This window comes from Micromys minutus (assembly GCF_963924665.1).
Source record: "Micromys minutus genome assembly, chromosome: 9".
NCBI lineage: Eukaryota > Metazoa > Chordata > Mammalia > Rodentia > Muridae > Micromys > Micromys minutus.
Window position 1 is genome coordinate 44,453,031 of NC_137978.1, and position 20,084 is coordinate 44,473,114.

General features: G+C 47.8%; 1 protein-coding gene across 1 annotated transcript in view; it reads left to right on the plus strand.

Moving 5' to 3' along the window:
• Nucleotides 1–1,072: 1,072 nt before the first annotated feature.
• The window catches only part of SPOCD1 (SPOC domain containing 1), a gene marked incomplete at both ends in the record, with an annotated part of 29,055 nt that continues 10,043 nt past the window's right edge, over nucleotides 1,073–20,084 (plus strand). Inside the window, 3 exons of the mRNA XM_080921248.1 lie at nucleotides 1,073–1,849; nucleotides 19,109–19,166; nucleotides 19,373–19,451. Coding sequence (XP_080777374.1) covers nucleotides 1,073–1,849; nucleotides 19,109–19,166; nucleotides 19,373–19,451 — 914 coding nt within the window. The remainder of the gene's footprint in view (nucleotides 1,850–19,108; nucleotides 19,167–19,372; nucleotides 19,452–20,084) is intronic.

Sequence of the window (20,084 nt, forward strand, 5' to 3'; positions counted from 1 at the left end):
CGTTCTATTGGACTAGAAGGCACACGTGTATCTAGATATATTGTATTCCAGACAAAATATCTAATTAGGGAAAAAATATCAGATTTGAGTTTAACAATCCCCTGGGGGTTCAGACACCTCCTCCACTCTGTTTATGTTCTCAGGAAGCTTTCAGCATCCAGGGGGCCTGGGGCTCCTTTGCCCACGCACCCCGCCCCGTCGCATGAATGATTGGCACCTCTTCCCAGAAGCCCTCGGCAGTGAGCGAGCGCCTCCTGCTGGACAAGAACACCAGCACCCCTAGGGAACCGTTGCTGCTCACCATCAGGCCCGGCCTCCCACGTCTGGGATCAAGGACCATCTCCCCCGCATCATCACGTGCTTCTTCCCTCATCGCCCCCTCCCCCCGCTCCTCAAGAGTAGAAAGAGAAGGAGCTGTAGTAACTCAGGAGTAACTAGTTGGAGTTTTAGGCCTGAGATCCTAGGGCGTTCAGGGACTGACTTGATTCAGAGGGGTCTATAGGGGTGGGGTATAGGGCTGACGGTTTCTACTCCGTGCTTAGAGCTGGGCTTTGCATTTCTAGGAGTATCTCCTCTTTTCTGTTCTTGGCGTGTTACTGGGCAGTGTCTGAATCAACTAGGATGAAGCGAGATACCTCATTTCACAGTGTCACTGATAAGCAGTGACTTTTACCCTATTCCATTTAAGCAGAAAGCTTGTAGGGTAAAGAAGCCCTGTCTGAGAAAGCTTGGAGGCACTGGCCCTATCTGGATAGCTTCCCTTCTGCGCGCGGGGGCGGGGGGGGGGGGAAGAGGGAGGGGGCGGGCGTGGGGGGGTACTTCTAGGAGGTGAGGTTGCCAGCCCAGACTACCCAGTCAGATTTTCCTGGAGACCTCCCTCTTTTCCACATAAGCCTATTGACCAGCTTGTGGACAATAAGGTGGACAGAGGACCTTGTCTAGGTTCCAGGACTCTTTGTGACTTCTTACATCACTGGAATTCCCAAGTAGAGTACTGGTCTGTACAGAGGGACCAGCAGGGATGGAAGGGGCCAGCAGCCCCAGCCTTACACAAGCCATCATGGTCGAGGGGATGGTTTTCCCAGAGGGTGATGTTAGAGTCTCTAGACTAAGCAAAAAGGGGCTCAGTGAAAAGGGCCTGCCCCCCTCTCCAGTCCTGCCCCCTCGGAGGAGCCGAAGAAAATGCAGGAAGTGTAGCATCTGCCCCCAGGATGAGGAGGAGCCAGGCTTTTCCTTGAGGCTTGGTCAGAGACCGGATGGGGACTGCCAGCCTACGCGAGACCCTCCGGAACTTGCTTCTCCAGAGGCCTTTGCTGGTCCCCAAAGGCTTCTTCCTTCTAAGGACACTGAGCCTGAGGAGCCAGGTGGAAGCTGGGTGGAATGTGCTCTAGAATCTGAGGTTGAAAACATGTTCTTTTCCAAGGACGTGGTTCCACCCGACAGCCTCGATGACCTTTTTGAATTCCCGGGGCTCTTTGGAGGTGAGCCTCTTAGTCTGGTCACACAGGATCCTTCCCAGAGTCCAGTACTGTGCCCAGGGGTGCTGACTGGAGATTCTACAGAGCAGCCCGAAATGCAGCCCAGGCTTGTGGTTAGCAGCCCTGGCACTCCACCTGTCCCAGAGGATCCAGAGGACAAGGCCCAGGCAGGGTCCAGGATGGAGCTGAGGCAGGGACTTGCTGCTCCAGCTGATATCTGTGCCAGCTCCCCAGAGCCCTTGGGTGGGCTCGATGATGCATCCCAGGAGCAGAGAAGACCCAAGCATGTGAATAAGCGACCTTGGGCAAGTCTGGAGGACTCAAGCCGGGATCACCCAGAGGAAGCCAGTAAAAATGATTGCCCCAGACTGGTAAGTTGGAGCTGATAGTTTAGGATAGGATGGCTCCCACGTTTCTCCTCCAGAGCGTGACACTTAACAGAGGTAAACTTCAGTGTCTCTTAGTGAGCATTTTCTCTCATACTTGTTCTGTTTGGTTTGCTGGGAGCTGAACTCAGGGTCTCCTGTACACAAAGCAGACGTTCTAGGACTCAACTGTATACACCAAACCGCTTCTATTTGGATGTGGGGGTGCGGGGGTGTCATTAAGTTGCTGGCTTTGAACTCACTGTAGCCTATGGTAGCTCTGGTGCCTCAGGTTCTGTGTGTGGGATTACAGATCTGTGCTACTAAGCCCAGCTTCCCAGAGTCTAGCAATTGAAATTTTGGAATCAGGAAAGGAGAAATAAACTGCATTACATCCTGGGTTCAAATATTGCTCCAGCCTACTTCCTAGAGGAGCTGCCTCCCACTGTTCTTTAGGAAGTTTCCTCACATTTGAAAACAGGAATAAGTTGGGTGAGATGGTGAATGTCTTTGATCCCAGCACTCTGGAGGCAGAGGCAGGCCAAAGGTAGGTCTGTGAATTTGAGGTCAGCCTGGTCTACAGAGTTCCAAGCCAGCCCGGTGAAACCCTGTCTGAAATAAGAACACACACGTCGTTCTTTAATGGGATAATGAGATAGGACATGAAATCATGTGTCCAGCATAAGATGGGAGGTAAGTCACTCCATTCCTGACATGTTTGCTTTTTCCATAGTGTTAGTAATAGTCCTGCAAAAACAGAAATTGGCCCACTTTACTAGATGGGGAAACTGAGGCACGGGGGGATTAACAGACTTCTACGGGTACACACGGGGATGGAGTTAGGGCTTAGCCATGTTCCCTCTAGTCACTGTCTCTCTTTGCGTACATTGTCTGTTTAATTATGATGCTGATTTTGTTAATAAACATATCTAATGCCCTCAAACCAGGGATGGAAGATGGCACTTATTTTTTCCCCCACATAATGATTGTTTTTATATTTGTTGAGCATGTATTAAGTGCTATCTGCTTTGGATATGATTATATGAAATATAGAAAAGGAAATGACAGCAGCTCCCAAACCCAGGTAGTTTGTCATGTGTGTGCTTGTATGTGGTGCGCTTGTGTGTTCATGTCACCATCCAGCTTGTTCAACGTGCTGGGTGCTGAGTGTGTTATCTGAGAACTTTGTACAACCTCTGAGGTAGACACTGATGATGTACCCATTGCACTGATTTGGTCACCGAGGCTTTAAGAGATATAAAATGACCAGTCAGGGTCAAAGAGCTCATTAGTAACATTGAGACAGGACACAGTGAGCTGCCTGTGTATTTATTCTTATTTGTAGGATATTTGCATCCCAACCCTATGATATTGTTCTTGCCAGCACCTATATTTTGGCTTTTGTCGAGGTGGTGGGTCAAGGTCTTAGGTAGCCCAGATTAGTCTCAACCTCCCTATGTAGCCAAGTCTGGCCTGAGTTCCTGACCCTCTAACCTTCACCTCCTGAATGCTGGGATTGTAGGCATGTGTCACCACACTTGACTTAAAACCATCCATCTGCTTGGTTGTTGTTTAGACTTGTTTTATTCTCCACTTTGCACATGTCTCTGTGTGTGTGGGAGTGTACATTCCTGAGTGCAGGAGTCGGAGTAGGCCAGAAGAGGGCACTGGATTCTGGAGCTGGAGTTACAGGCGGCTGTAACCCTTGAAGTGGGTGCTGGGAACCGAACTTTGGTTCTCTGGAAGAATAAGAAGCATGCTTCATCTCTGAGCCGTCTCTCCAGTCCCCCAATTAGTCATCTTTAATTTCAAAAGTAATTTTAATGTGTCTTAGAAAATAAGGAGGAGACAGAGGGGGCGCACACCTTTAATTCCTGTACTCTGGAGGCAGAAGCAGGCGGATCTCTGGAGAGTTCGAGGTCAGCCTGGTTTACAGTGTCAGTTCCAGGACAGCGAGGGCTACACAGAGAGGAACCCTGTCTTGAAAAAAAAATACATACAAACAAAAAACAACAGCAAAGACAAAATAACAACAAGAAAGAAGATGAAGAAACTGCATGTCCCAGCATTCAGCGTGACCTCTTGGCAGCGTTTAGAACAAGCTTTGTACAAATCTTTTTTCTACACATGGGTCTTGTTTTACCCCAAACTGGCATAATTGTATCATATTTTATTTTTCCTTTTGATATTTAAAATATGTTCCAGTTAGGGTGAGACTTGGCTCAGTTGGCAGGGTACTTGTATACCGTGCACAAAGCTCTAGGTTCACCACTGGACCATTCCAGTACTTGGGAGGTGGAAGGAGGAAGATCAGGAGTTTCAAGTTACCCTTGGCTACAGGGCGAGGTGGGAGCCAGTCTGGGAAATGTAAGAGAACTTGTCTCAACAAAAGAAACACAGAATAGAACCCTGGCGGCATAAAATACTTTGCAACCTACTTTTAATAAGGGTTCAACCCCTCCTCTAACCCACCACCCAGCAGAGGTAGTGGAAGAGAAAAGTTATTAGAAATAGTTCTTTGGAGGCGGGCTCCATCTTTTTTGGCAGCAGTTCAGACCTGCGGCAAACACCAAATACGACTCAGCAGCTGCAGACCAGTCCTGTAGGCAGGCAGCACACACGGGAACTGGCAGCTACAGAGCCATCCTTTTAGCAGGCTGACACCAGGCATGAACCAGCAGCTGTCCTTCAATCTTGAAGGAACCATCAGGCTCACCAACCGGCCTGAGGTGAGGCCACGCTCGGGAGCCATTCTTGGGTGAGCAGCCTAGCGATGAGTGGCGAATAAGGAGGCAGAGCGAACCAACCCAGTGCCCCATGCTTGTCTCCCGCTGTCTGTGGGGTCATGCTTTTCCTCCTTCATTAAGCATCTGCTTCAGGAAGACAGCCTTTCCCCTGTGTCCCCCAGCAGAACATCATTAGACATAACCGACTTTCCAAAGAAACTAGAAGTTTCCACTTCAGAACCCAGAGCTGGAGAAATGGCTCAGCAGGTGACAGAGTTGAAGCTGAGTGAACCAGTGTGCATGTGTCTCCTGAGTGCTGTGGGGGATGGAGGGCTTGCTGGGGCTCGCAGGGGCTCCCTGGGGCTCACTGGCAGCAACCTGTCAGCCTACATCCAGGTTTAGTGAGATACCTTGTCTCTGAAAATAAGGTGGAGGTAATAGAAGGAGACATTTTGCTCCTTCCTCTGGCCTCTGCACCTTCACGGATGCACTTTCACACACACACACACACACACACACACACACACACCATACAAAAAATAATTTTTTTAGTAGAGTAAGAAGTTTCTTTGGATGCCTTTGAGACTTCGTTGAGAACTGTTTGAGACCCATACCCTCCAGGCTCCTTTTCATGAGTATCTATATAGATGTGACCATCTGCTCTTGGCCTTTGTGTGTGTGTGTGTGTGTGTGTGTGTGTGTGTGTGTAGGTTGTCTGATTACACAGCATGGTGCTGGGTGGCTTTGCGGTTTAGGCTCTGTACCATTTGAAGGTCTTTCCAGGTTGGTGCACATGGCTCTGCAGAAGTTGTGCCTTTCCTGACCCTGCGTCACAGCTGCATCTCGCTTTATTTGTCACGGCCGTGGGCTCGTTGCTGAAAGAATGGGCAGGGACTGCCTTTTCTCGTTTCCAGCCACTGGAAGGTACTGAGGGCTGCGGCTCAGCCTCGCTTTGCCTGATGACCCACGGGATGTCACGTGGGCGTTAATAATACTCACCTCATGGGGTGGTGGTGAGGAGTCACTGTGGTGACACACTTGCCATTTAACTCGATCTTGTGACAAGAACTACGCAGTTTTGTTGTGCAGGAAGGGCTGCTGGGGAGAGGTTTCTAGTACATCTGGCTTCTCCCCACGTCAGACAACCTACTTGGATTGAACGCTGGGGCTGGGGTTCCTGGGGTTACAGCGTTTTCAGAGGGGAGGGCTTGTTGGACTACTGTGTCGGAACCAGGTTTCCTGCCTGGCTTGGCTGGATGCAGCCCACGACTGCTTGCTGCTCCAAGCGTCATTCTGGATACTGCAGCTCAGCCTACCATCCCACAGCTGCCCAAACAACCCGTTTCCATGGAAACCGGTGCCAGCTGCAGGAGAAGAATTGGGGCTGGGTTGTGACAGGGACGGGCAGTGTGGGTGGTTGAGGACAAGCCGAGTGGGGTGTGGGCAAGCATGGGTACAGAGCCCACTAGTTATCTGCCAGAGCCCCTGGGGGACCCCACAACTTTTCGCTAGAGAATGCCTACGTGGAGGCCAGACTGAAGAGTTCAAGGTCAGGCTCTTGGTACACAGAGATTGTCCTCTCTGAGTCGGCATTGCCTCCACTGTGGAGTCGAGAGCACCCACTCAGACCGAGGACCACCCAGCTCTGACAGGAGAGCTTAGCCATGTATTCTGCCTTGAAACGGAGACTCCTAGAGGGGAGGTGGGGTCAAGATGCCATCCTTTCCTCTGTGCTGAGTTCTGCAGTATCCAGAGAGGTCAGGAGCTGCTCTGGGATGGATGGGGTAGAAGGAGGTACGGACAGGGTGGTCTGCCTGTCTGCCCTCTTCTCTGGGGATGCCATCATAGCTCCTCTACCTTGACCCAGATACCCAGGCACAAGGTGCAGCCTACTGCTGTCAAGTGTCAAGAGGCAGGGAAGAGTGTCACCCAGCGGGTGACCTAAAAATGCCACTTTATCTGGGAGTGTAGATCAGGGGTAGATCATTTGTTTACCATGCACAAGGCCCTGGGTTCAATTCCCTGCACTGAAACTAACCAAGCAACCGATTTCTCTCTCCCCCTCCTCAATTCAGCTTTGTGTGTGTGTGTGTGTTTGTGATACAGGGTCTCCTGTGTCCTAGGCCGGAGCTATGAATGATTATGCACTTCTGAGCCTCCTATTCCTGACTCCCATGTGCCGAGCTTGCTGGCATATGCTACCAGGTCTGTCCCATGAGGTGCTGGCAACTGAGTCCAAGGCTTCACGGAAGGGAGGCAAACACTTCACTGGCGAAGCCACACCTCAGCCCCAAGCTCTTTTTTGATTAGCGAATTTATTTGCTCTAACAGGAGCTCCACACACATGATCTCATTTAATCCCACAAGAGCATGATAGCCAACGTTAATATCTCTGTCCAACCGATATTAGAAAATTGGCTTTCAGAGGTTATTGACTCAGTCAGTTTTACATGGCTGAAGTGGGCAGAGCTGGGGTTTGTAGTTGGGCTTGTGCAAGTCCAGAGGCTGTCCATGGCCTGGGTAAGTGGTTCAGGTGTGTATGGAACTCGACTGTAATTTGTGGGATGATTGGAGCAGAGTTGGGGTTGGGGAGGGTTCCTACCTGGATCTCCCAGTTTGGGAGGGGCACAGACACAGTAATCAGAAAGCTGAAGTTCAGAAGATCACAGATATGCAGATGGTGGAGTAAGGCAGCGGGTCCGGCTGTCTGAGCTGGGCGGGTCTGGACAAGGGACATGGGTGCTCAGCGGGCAGAGGAGGTAGGAGGAATATGCTGGAAAAGGGAGGGAAGAGGGCAGTGCATGGGCCAGAGCCTTGGGGCTGGGGCAACTGGCGTGTTACAGAGGTAGAATGGTAGGTGGGATCAGGGGAGACTGAGAAAGATCAGCCGAGACAGCATTAGTTGGAAGAAGAGCAGAGGTGTTTGCCAGGAGGGAGACCTGAGGTAGGAGCCAACGTTGGAAGAGAGCTTGACATGTCTCAGGTGCTGATGCCATGGTCCTCAAATCAACACTGGGGGTGGGGGAGCTAGTATTATCCCCATTTGGCTGATAGGAAAACTGAGGCCCAGAAAGACTCAGTAACATTCTCCTGATTGCATCAATCCTAAATGCTGGCAGCAGGTACCCACTGCACGCAGATGCCAGATGTATTTACAGTCTACGGGACTTTGTCATGTTTATTTTTGTGTTCAGCTTATGTTCTTCGGCCTAGTTGACCAAGAATGTCTTCAGAGGGCACAGCATCTGGAGGCGGATGTCTAGATTCTAGGGCATGCACGTCTTTAGTGCCAGGTACACCAAAGTGCCAGAGGTCAGGTGTATGTCGGGGTGGTGTGACCATAGAGTTACTGAAGCAGCGTGTATCCCACCAGCAATGTAAGTGTGTGCTGGTCATTTCACATCTTGGCTGACATTTGATGCTATCAGCTTTTGATGTTTGCCAAAGTAAAGATAGATAACACGACTCTGTGGTCTTGATTTTGTCTTCATGTTAATTCCTTAATATAAGAAATTTTCATCTATTTTAGCAATCCCTGTTAAAACTTTGTCCAGTATATATATATATATATATACATATATATATATATATGTATATATATATGTATATATATATATATATACATAATCATAGACATATGTGTGTCAGTGTCTTATGAACTCATAGGAATTCTTTATATGTTCTGAATAAAATTCCTCTCCAGTTGTGTTTTATTGTTATTTTGTGGATGTGTGTGTATCTGTGTGTGAGTTTGTGTGAGTGGAAGGCATCATATCTGCAGGAGCCAGAGTTACGGGAGATTGCGAGGCACCACATGGAAGCTGAGAACTGAAACCAAGAATATCAAGCATTCCTAGCTACAGTCAGTTCACAATTTTGCTTTTCTTACAGCATCTGTTGGTGAAAGAAATTCCAAAAATTTTAATGGTGTAAAATACACATAACATAAAATTTGGGGGTTAATCCGTTTTTAAGTGTGCAGGCCAGTGGCATTTAGTACACACACGCACACACACATACCCTGTTACTGAATCAACCTATCAGACAGTAATTCTCTGTTCCCATTCCTGCTTACCTCTAGACCCTGGTAACCACATCTATCTATCTAGATGTCTTTTTTCTTTCTTTTTTCAAAAAAAAGATTTATTTATTTATTTATTTTATGTGAGTACATTGTCTTTGTCTTCGGACACACCAGAAGAGGGCATAAGATCTTATTACAGATGGTTGTGAGCCACCATGTGGTTGCTGGGAATTGAACTCAGGACCTCTGAAGGAGCAGTCAGTGCTCTAACCACTGAGCAATCTTTCCAGTCTCCTTCCTCCTCCTCCTCCCTTTTTCTCTGTGCAGCCATGGCTGTCCTAGAACTTTCTCTGTAGACTAGGTTGTCTCCATCCCTGCCTCCCAAGTGCTGGAATTAAAGGCATGCGCTGCTGCCTTTCTGTACAGAAACAATTGTGCATTTTAAAGAGCAGGCAGGAACTTGGTCAGGGAAGTGAAAATCCCAACGGTTTGGTTGGTGTAAGTATCAGCAGAATAATTTTTCTTCTAGATGACAGATACAAGTCTGGGAGACTTGTCCTGTCTGCAGATGTTGGCAGAACTAGCAGTGAACTTGAAGGTCTCCACTGGGATTCCTCAGGCAGTTGATTTAAGTCTAGGGTCATCTTAGGGGGTGGTGTTGAGCTTTTAAGTCCTTCTGGGCCTGAGTTTGAGAATGGGTGAGAAGAGTCCTTGCAGGAACCTGGATAGAGTTTGGTCAAGGGAACACAGTCTTTGTCATTGGCCATGTTCTCTGTGTAGCCTCTTAAAGTAATTTCCGATTTCTGGGATGAAGTCCCTGTTCTCCCACCCCATTCTAGACACCAAATGTCACCTTTCTTTCAAGATGGCAACGATTCCTTGATAGTCTTAACAATTAAATACTCATTCAAGCCAGGTGGTGGTGACATGTGCCTTTAATCCCAGCACACGGGAGGCAAAGGCAAGCAAATCTCTTTGTGTTCAAGTCCAGCCTGGTTTGCAGAGGTAGTTCCAAAGCTACACACGGAAAAACCCTGCCTTGGCCTTCCGAGTGCTGGGATAAAGGTATGTGCCACCATGCCCAGCTCCTGATTTATTTTTAATATTTTGCCTTTTAATGTTGGCTCCCCTGGAACTTGCTCTGTAGATCAGGCTGGCTTCAAACTCAGGCTGCCTCTGCCTCCTGAGTGCTGAGATTAAAGAAAGGACCACACTGCCTGACCCTGTGTGTGTGTGTGTGAGGGGGTGTTGTTTGTTTTTTTTTTTTTTTTTACAGTTTCAAACATCCTGGAGAAGAACCACCCAAGGAGGACTTATTCTGGCAACTGATTTCAGAGGTTCTAGTTCATCACCGCAGAGAGGTCAGGTTAGGGCAGAGTCAGTGACCAGGAAGCCAAGTGGTCTCCCTTACTCGTTTGGTATATCTAGGCTCCCAGCCCATGGATGGTTCTGCTCATATTTAGAGCGGTTCTTCCTCTTCTGTGCATCTTTCTGGGAGACCCCAGCATGGGCCTCCAAGAAGTGTGCTCAGAACACTCTCCTGGTGGTGTCAGTACAGCTGGACTGCAGGTGGGCTGACTCCCTTTCTGTTCCCTGTAGTCCCTCCAAGGTGGTATCTGGGTCATCAGTTCTGGATCTCATGTCACTTCCTAGGGAGTGGGGGTGGTCTTCCCACCGCAGGGCTCACAGTAACTACTCACACTGCTTGATATTTTCCATGCCTTTCTAACGTGGTAACTTTAAAAAATCGCAGTGTCTGGCTGGTGCTGGCATATTAAAAAAAAAAAAAAGACACATGATTGATTTTTGCTCATTGATTTTGTACGCAGGAATCTTGCTGAACTTTTACTAATTCATATAATTTATCTGTTAGGCAGTTGCTGTGTTCTATAGATCCAGTTCCGTGCAGACAGATGGCAGTTGTGCTATTTCCTTATAATCCTTTGTCACTCACACACACACACACACACACACACACACACACACACTCACACACCATCCTTACCAGGGAACTGTGACTTGTCGTGAGTGTTAAATGAAACTGTTCAGGGTTTCACGTGGCAGTGATTCCCTATTGATGTTCTTTGGCATGCCGAGGAAGCTTTCTCCATCCCTGTACTGCTAATTATTCCAAATGCACAGTGCATTTGGGGAGATAATCGTATGATTTTTACCTCCTAATTTATTAATGCAGTAGAGTTAATGAGTTTTTAAATATTAAGCCAATCTCGCCTTACTGAAACAAGCCCGACTTGATAATGTCCTGGTGGGGTTTTTCTGTGTATTCGTCCTATTTGCTAAGTTCTTATTAAAAATTTGCTTGTAATTTTTTTATTTTTTTTTTGCATTTCAGTTGATGAGTTAATTGTCCCGAAATGACTGATCTGTGGGTTGTTCTGTCATCTGGAGTAATTTCTATGAGGTTGGAATTATTTGACTTTTGTGTGGGAATAGAGTACTGGTTTAAGAAAAGAGAAAAAAACCCCATAACTCTTAGAATTATTTTTTTTTTCGGGAGAGATGTTTCCTCCCTGTGGATTGGGTGTCTCCCATGGTTGTAGGTGTCTAATGAGTAGCTGGCTGTTCTTTTGCACTACACAGAGAGAAATGGTGGACCAGGTGCTGGTCCCTCTTAGCACTGAAGGAGGCAGTAAGCAGGTGGGAGCCACAGCAAGGTACCTTGTGTCTTGGGTTCTCCCGCAGGCCTCAGGTATGAATGCTTTGTCCTATAAGGTGATGATTTGTGGATGGGCCTAAAAAGCTGGGATTCCTTAGCCCTTGCTTTCAAATGGCTTTGCAACTTCCAGACAAGCCTAGGTGGAAATAGTTGCAGACTGTAACCCTGGCTGCTGTCAAAGGCGGAGTTCACTGGGATATGTGGTGGTAGCATCTGACAGAGGCTGTGCCTTAAGGGCCTGGACAGTGAGCTGGTACAGCCTGCAGTTTGCTAGTTTTAATGATTTATTCATTTTTTTAAAAATTGATTATTTTATGTATATGAATACACTGTAGGTGTCATCAGATACACCAGAAGAGGATTCCCATTACAGGTCCCATTACAGACGGTTGTGAGCCACCATGTGGTTGCTGGGAATTGAACCCAGGACCTCTGGAAGAGCTGTCCGTGCTCTAACCACTGAGCCATCTCTCCAGCCCCAGGTTCACTCATCTTTATTTCTTACGTGCATGGTGTTTTACTTGCATATATGTCTGTGCACCATGTCCATGCGCGATGTCCAGAGGCTGCAAGAGAACACCAGATCCCTGCAAATGTAGTTACAGGTAGTTGTGAGCCTCCACGTGGGTGCTTGAAATCAAACCCAGGTCCTCTGGACGAGCATTTGGTGCTCTTTTCTGCTGAGCTTTCTGCAGACCACCTGCAGTTTTTAAAAGACATTTATGGGGTATTCTGGTCCTGATGTAAGGCCATTAGTCTGCCTATTGGACTGATTGTTCAAGGTACCGAGAGTCCCAAGAGCTGCTAACTAAGGAGTCCGGTTACTCATCATCAGCATCTTGTCAACTAGAAAGTGACCTTTGGAAGGGATCCTTACAGGACAGACTTACAGAATATGGGGCTAGCGAGGTAAGTCAGGGTGCCTGCCGCCAAACCTGAGGGACCTGAGTTTGATCTCTGACATCCAAATGGCAGAAGGAGAGAGTATACACAAGTCCAACCTGTCCACAGCATGCCCACCCCACCTAAATAAATAGATGTAACAAAATTAAAACTGCCCCTTTAACATGTCGTTAACACCAACAGTGACTTGGACAGAGTCTTTGTTTGTTTGCCTTTTGAGACAGGGTTTCTCTGTGTAGCCCAGGATGTCCTGGAACTTACTCAGTAGATCAGGCTGGCCTCGAACTCGCAAGATCTGTCTCTGCCTTCTGACTGCTGGGCTCAAAGGTATGTGCCATCAAAGGCATGTCCCACCATGCCTGGCCGACTTGGACAGGTTTTGCTTCACACCTGTCGGTTTTGTTGAGTTGTATTTTTCTGGATATGTGTCTCCGTGATACACACTTATAGATTCATTGGCATATTGGCATATATATTTCACAATGGCTTCTTGCCACTGACACACCTCCTCCCACAAGACCACACCTTCTAATCCTTCCAAACAGGTCTAACATGTGACCCTATGGGGGCCTTTCTCATTCAGACCTCCAGGGCTGGTTTAATATTAAGAGGCGCTGCTGCTTTTGTAGAGGCTCTACTAAGTTCAGTTCTCAGCACCCACATGAGGGTTCACAGCTACCTCTGAACTCTAGTTTCAGGGAACCCTCTTCTGGCCACCTTAAGCAGCAGGTACACCCGTGTTCCACTTACCTGCTGGCAAACGTGAACACTAACCTTTGGTTTATGGCTCAGGCTGTGCAGTGTTTTCATGTGCGTTGCATGTATACTTAAAAAGAAGGTGTGGCCATACTTTGGAGAGAGAAAAGCCAAGCAGCCAGCCTTCAGGATCACCTCCTGTATTTCTAGCTGGACAAAGAATCATCCAGCTATGGGGGAATCAGGGCTCCAGCCATGATATCACCGGGTGGTTCTGCGGGGGAGTCAAGGAAGACTCGGAAGAACAGTGTGATGTGAAAGCGGGGGTCTTCTTTCAGGCTGGAGAGGGGAGAGACGAGAAAGGTGCACAGGGCCAGCCTGGAGTGGGAGCGGTGGGAAGACTCCAATGGAGAAGGCCACTTTGGTCCTGGTGCTCCCGGTCCAGTGGGTGATGGGGACAGGGCTAGTGGCATGGAGCAGGAGCAGAGTGAGCCAGTTGCCCGAGGGCACTGGGAGCCAGGAGAGAGTAAAACCAGAGGGTGAGCCGATGCCCCTCCACCGCCCTGGGTTCACCCAGCAGTGGCTGGAGGCATTGGAGACCATTTTGCAACGCAGTGATTCCTCCAATGGCCCAACAAGGGAGGATCTTGATGGATGGATTTCAGCGTGCCCAGAGTGCAGAACTGGTTTAAGATTAGGAGGAAGAAACGGGAGGAGAACACCGATCCCTGAATATTTTAGAGGAACATTTGAGTGCCCTGCTTGTCTTGGCGCAAGATGTCCTTTTGCAACACCGAGATTTTTGACCACATATGCCGGCCATGACAGTTCTTGCTCTTCAACAGTTATGTCAGCAGTAAAGAGGTGGATTCTCAGTTAAAAAAAAAAAAAAAATGTGTTCAGCGGCAGTTGTTGGAGCAGTGTTACCCATGCAGGGTAAAAGAGCTGATTATTTGTTTTGCCAAATCTTTTTTATTCCTAGTGATTGTCTCCTCAGCTTGACTCAGAGACACGGGCTTGTTGTGATAGTGGATTTGTCTTTTTCTTGTAGGTCTGTCAACTTTTGCTTCCTGGCTTTTGAGATTATGTTATTTGATGCTTATAAGTTCCAAGCCGTAGCTCTGTGGTAGACCCGAGTCTCGCTGAGCTGTGAAGTCTTTGGAATGAAATTATTCTGGCTCCGAAGCCTCTTCTTTGCCGTTTACATCACGCCGGTGTTTTGTGGTGCTTGGCATACTTCCTGATCTCATATTACTCCATTTTTGTCTCTTCGCCTCGTTATATTTTAGAAATAATGCTTATTTTTCATAACGGGATTTTCTTTTTCTTTTTCCCTCTGCCCCCTGCAACTCCTTGAAGTGGGACAAATACACTTTTCCCCCAATCAGTGAATAAATAGCTAAAAACCTGATCACTTTTGTAATTGTCTGGAATACTGATTCCTTTATGTATTGTTTTTTTTTTTTTTTTTTTTTTTTTTTTTTTCAGTTGAGACATGAAATCAGTATACATCCCAAGCAGGCCTCTAACTCATGATCCTCCTGCTTCGGCTCCTGAGACTGCAGGCATGTGCCACAGACCAGAGTACACTCTTGCCACTGCTGGTTTGTCTGCATCTGTTCTGTCTTGCTTGGGCTGGTTCACTGGCTCTCCTGGGGATTTTGACACGAATAATTCACTTACCCAAGGATACATCTTCCCCGGAGTGGAGCAAAGGGTCTTGGGATGTTTTAATGCTAAGCACGCTCCTTCCCAAATTACGTACCATTGTTATCTGGTAAATCGGTCCTTTCTTATGTTTTTAATTCTCCAAATGACACAGCATCATTGTAATTCTAGACAATGTTTGGGTTCAACATGGTATTTTTCTTTTTCCTGGCTCAGAGTGTCTCATTTCGACTCATCTTTCCTGCATGTGCGATAATTTGTTTTCCCTTCCAGCACAGGTTCATCCTTCAGCATTTTTACTTTTCTTCCCCCCTTGATCTTTTTGGTCCATTTTGCCATAAGTACATTTTGTTTACTGAGTAACATACAATTACCGAGAAGAGTAACTTCTGTTTTTCTCTGCCGTGTCTTTTCTCATTGTATTTTCAAAATGGATTTTGCCCTGATCTACAATGGCTAGGGATGATTGCTTTATTTGAGCTCCTTAAAAACAATATCCCGCTGTCTTCTGCTTTCCCTTCTTGACACTGGGGAGCCAGCTGTTTGGCTAAGTGCCTGCCCTCTTCATAGGCACGGTGTCACTTAGTGAATGCTACGTCATGATGGATGAAGGTAGCATCTTCTGGCATCAGACTGGCTGGTTTAAATGTCAGCTCTTTGGTCTGCCACCTAATTAGCCAGTCACTGTGCCTCAGTCTCCTGTTGTGTGATATGTGTTAAAGGCAGTATGGTTGCCCCCCTGGGCCCGGTGGGGGGAATTCAGAGCACAGTAGCCGACAGTTTTAATGTTCTTGCCCGCCATTATTTGTCCTTTTTGGTTTCTAAAATTCTATTTTTATTTTTTAAAGATGCCTATGCCTCTATGTGCACCTCAGTGTGCACCATGTGTGCCTGTGGGGCCTGTGGGGCCTGTGGGGCCTGTGGTGTCAGAACCCCTGGAATCTTGGTTACAGGTGGCTGCTGAACTGCTTAATGTGGGTACCAGGAACTGAACCCCAGGCCTCTGCAAGAGCATCAATTGCTCCAAACCCTTGAGCCATCTTGCTAGCCTCCCTCAATCTTTAAATTGTGAGTCTGCATTTGTGCGTGTGTGACTGTGTGTGTACGTATGTGTATGTGTATTTGTGTGTATGTGTGTGTGTATATATATATGAGTGTGTATGTGTATGTATGTGTGTATGGGTATGTTTGTGTGTATGGGTATATGAGTGTATGTGTGCAAGTGTGATGTGTGTGTATGTGTATGTATGTGTGTATGTGTATATTTGTGTGTATGGGTGTATGTGTGTGAGTGTGGTGTGTGTGTATGTGTATGTATGTGTATATTTGTGTGTATGGGTGTATGTGTGTGAGTGTGGTGTGTGTGTATGTGCATGTGTGAGTGTGTGTATGTGTGTATGTTTATGTGTGTGCATGTATGTATGTATGTGCGTGTGTGCTGTGCGCATGCGGGTGGGTACACTGGAGGTCAGAAGAGGACACCCACTCTGCCTGGAGCTGGAGTTCCCAGCAGTTATTGTGAGTCATTACACGTGGGTGCTGAGACCAGAACTCAGGTCCTCTGAAAGGGCAGCTGAGCCACCTCTCCAGCCCGTTTCTTGATGTTTTTTGAATTCTCTTATTCCTGAAGATTGATGTCTGTAGGTGTGAGGTTCCTTTAATTTTCCCGTCTGAACTCCACAGAACTTTTTTAAACTGTGAATTGCCCTCTTTTATCAGCTGGGGAGAAATCCTTAGCTGTGTACCTTCAAGTGCTGCTTCGACTACGTTTTCTTCTCTCCCTAATTAGTTAGATTAATTAGTCCAGCTCAGTCCTGCAGCTTGCATCTTCTTGACTTTCCTCCACAGTCTCTGTGCTGTGACTATTCTGGATAATTTCTTGAGATCCATCTCCCAGCTCATTAATTGGCTTCAGCTGTGTCTAATATGCCATTAAACCTATACACCGAGTTATTTTACTTTATTTTAATTATGTTTTTATTTCCAGAAGTTGTGTTTGGTTCCCAACTGAATCTGATTGTTTTTTGTCTTTTCCTTCCCATCCCTGTCTCCTTTTAACTAAATCGCACGTTCATCCCATTTGTTCTGCATTCTGTCTTCTATATCAGAAAGTCGGAGCCTGTGAGGGCGGCGGAGGGACCCCTGAATCCAGAGCCAGCCTACTGTGAACAACGGGCTGCTCTTAATACCGCTCCCACTTCCCCGGACCTGTTTTCCTTCTTCCTCCCTGGTTACTTTTTTTTTTTTTTAAAGACTGATTCATCTCAAGGATTGAAAAAGAAACCAAATGCAGTGTCTCTATCCCAGGGCCTTCCCTGCCAGCAGTCAGGAGGACCATTAGGATCTGTAAAGACTTCCAGATATATTTTATGTGTAGCCAAGCAAATACACATTTAAAAAATCATCCTCCCTGTAACGCAAATGGTAGCATGCTACATATATTGTTCTGCCCTCGCTTTTTAATAAAAAATATGTTTCTGGTTATGAAAGAAATACATGCTCGTTTTGAATAACATCAATTCCCAAGTGCACACATGTAGAAAATGAAAGTCTCCCCGGGATTCATTCCCTAGAGATAACATCTATTTTGCATCTATAAATATATATCTACATAAATGGGCTTATGCAACAATGTTTTCTAACCCACTTCTCCCCCCTTCCTCCCAATAACACATCACGACATCATTCCATGAATCTTTCCATAGCTCCATAGGGCTGTGGATGAGGGAGAATTAAGTTCCAACATGAACTGCACGGCTCAGTAGCTTAGAACGCTTTCCAGCCGACTGACGCCTCAGTTCCCTCATCTGTGAGGTTGGTAGCATGGTGTTCACCCCCTCGTGGTCTGGGATGCCTGTGAGTTCATGCGGGTTGTGTGCCCGTCTTCCAGGCCCCAGGAGGTGGTTGTCTCTTAATGACTCCTTTTCCTGATTAATGCCCACATAGAATTTATGGTCTGGGTGTGTTACAGTGTATTAACGATGCCCTGTTTGTAGATGCTGGATTGTGCCCGGTGTCTTTTTACCAATGTTAGTCCTGTAAGCACACACTGTTCCTGTGAGTTCTCTGGGCTGGGCTGGATTACTGGGTCCTCTGGGTTCTAATCTCTGAACCCTCTTTATTATTCTTTTTCTCCAAGGAGGAGGTGCGAGTGTCCTGCGGGGTGAAGCTCGTGTACTACGTAGGTGCTCCTTCTTCATTGTCCTCCTTCACCCTGTTTTGCTCTGGGGTGTGGGTGGACCAGCCCCACTCAGCAAAGGCTCTCTGACCTCTCCCCTGACCTCAGTGATGCTAAAGCTTAGTAGATTTCTGGTTCCTCTCAGACCTTACAACCCACTCACCCCACCTCCTACATAATTCCTGTGGCTTGCAACATATTAAAAGAATTAAAATGCACCTTTGAAAAACAGAGAAGAGTCCAGAGGAAGCAAGGAGAGGAAGGAATTGAAAGTCTTATGTGACAGTCCCTCACCCTCTATCTACCAACCGAGAAACGGCACAGCTTCTGGGCTCCGAGGGAACTGAGGTTCCCAGCAGTAATGGTGACAGGCAGTCATAAGTTAGCCAAATTATGAGTCACCTTTCAATAGCCAGGAAGGAATTTCTCTTAGGGACAGCACATGGGTGATAGGAGCTTTAGCTTCATAGAGAGTCCCAAGGCATGTTTGAGCAGGAGGGGTGGAGTGAGGACAGGTGTGTTCTTCCTGATAACGGTGACAGGGGACCTAGTGTAGAACTTGATGAGAGCACATGGAGCTGGGAGGTTAGAGGGGACGTGAGAGAGGGAGCACAAAGACAGAGGCTGGCCAGGCAGCAGACACTTAGTGAGCCCTACTATGTGCCAGGCCTTTGTGGATACTAGGGGATATAGTCCTGACCTTGTGTTTATTGATGTCACTGACTGGTGGAAGCCAGAGACAGTAAACAGTCGAAGCCAAGGCAGGAACTGTTTTGGACAGAGCGCTCTCTCCCAGCAGGTCTGCTCTGGGTCAGGGATCAAGCTTGTGGGAGCCATCAGCAGCAGGCAGCCAGGACAAGTTGAACCTCTGGAGGAGTTGGAGGACAGTTCACCCAGGAGGAAGAGAAGGCCCGTGATGGCTGACCCTGCTTGTTGTCAGGTACAAAGCTGGCTTCCTTTCCTATGGGCTAGAGATGGATCTTGCCCCCATGGGGACTTTCCACCTGCCGTCACTGAGGTCCAGGATGGAATGATTTGGCCAAGGTCACAGAGAGGTAGGTTATCCCCATTTGGATGCTGGCCAGGGTTCTGTGGCTGCTCTTTGTACTGGTTTGGGGTATTTAGGGGAGTAGGGGAATGATTTTTCCTCCATTGTGTTTAGAAAGGCTCTATCGGCGGCCTCCCAACTGACCCACAAGCTCTACCGCACCAGTGTTTGCAGCCATTCATTGGAATGGGACCATGGGGTGCTCTTACATGCTTCTTTTGCTCCACAGTTCCTTGGGAATCTCTCCATAGGGGCGGAGTTTATCCATAGATAAATGGAGCCCCCCCCCCACAAGGCAGCTTTGGCTGGAGTGGGCTTCTCTACCATGTTCATTTCTCTCTGCAGAGTGACCCTTCCGAAACTGAGAATGTGGAGTCCCTTCATCAGAGGGCAGAGGACCCAGGTGACGTCCACAGAGCCAGGGGAGGAGTCTCACCCTGCTCCTCACTTCTGGGATTCTTTTCTTCATTCCCTACCAGCCCAAAGTTCTTCTCCAAAGGAATGGGGGTCCTAGAGTCATGATGGGGGGATTCAAGCCCTCTCAAATTTGCCCCTCCTCATGTCCCCTGTGGTCCCTTGGGATTGCATGACACATTCTCCCTACCCCAGGTGAGCAGGAAATTATGCCTATGGGTGTTGGAGTGCGATCCACTGTGGTCCGTGCCATGCAGGACGTACTATGGACTCGGTAAGGCTTTGCTCCCTACCAGACAGACAGACAGACAGGCAGGCAGGCAGACAGACCGACAGGCAAAGACAGACAGTGTGTGTGTGTGTGCATGTGCTAAACCTATCTGATACTGGGTTGGTTACTGACCCACACGGCCAGTGGCGAGCTGAACTGTGAACCTGGGTGTCTGTAATACATGGCTTCAGTGGCAGGGAGAGTCTGGGATGGCAGGGTCTCAGAGATCTGAGACCAAGCTCTGAGAAGGCAGATTCAGCAGTAGATCAGGATCATGGCTGCCCTTCCCTTGGTTGATCTTTTACTGTGCCAACCTCAGCTTGTTTCTTTTCTCTGGTTGATTCCTTAAGCCCCAACCCCAGGCTTGACCCTCTCCACACAAACTCGGATGTTTAGTGGGAGCAAGCAGCCTGATTGTGACACTTGCTTTGTCCATTGGGTAGCCTTAGGGTGAGTCCTGAACTCTGAGCTCTCTCTAGGAAAATGGAAGACACACCAGATCTTCCTCACAGAGCAGAGGGTGGGAGTGCACAGGCCCATGGGGGAACACCCATACAAGAAAGGGGATGGCCCGTCCTCTGTCTTCCCACCCCTACATCTCCCTCTCAGGCAAAGAGACCTGTCCTGCTCAGGGCT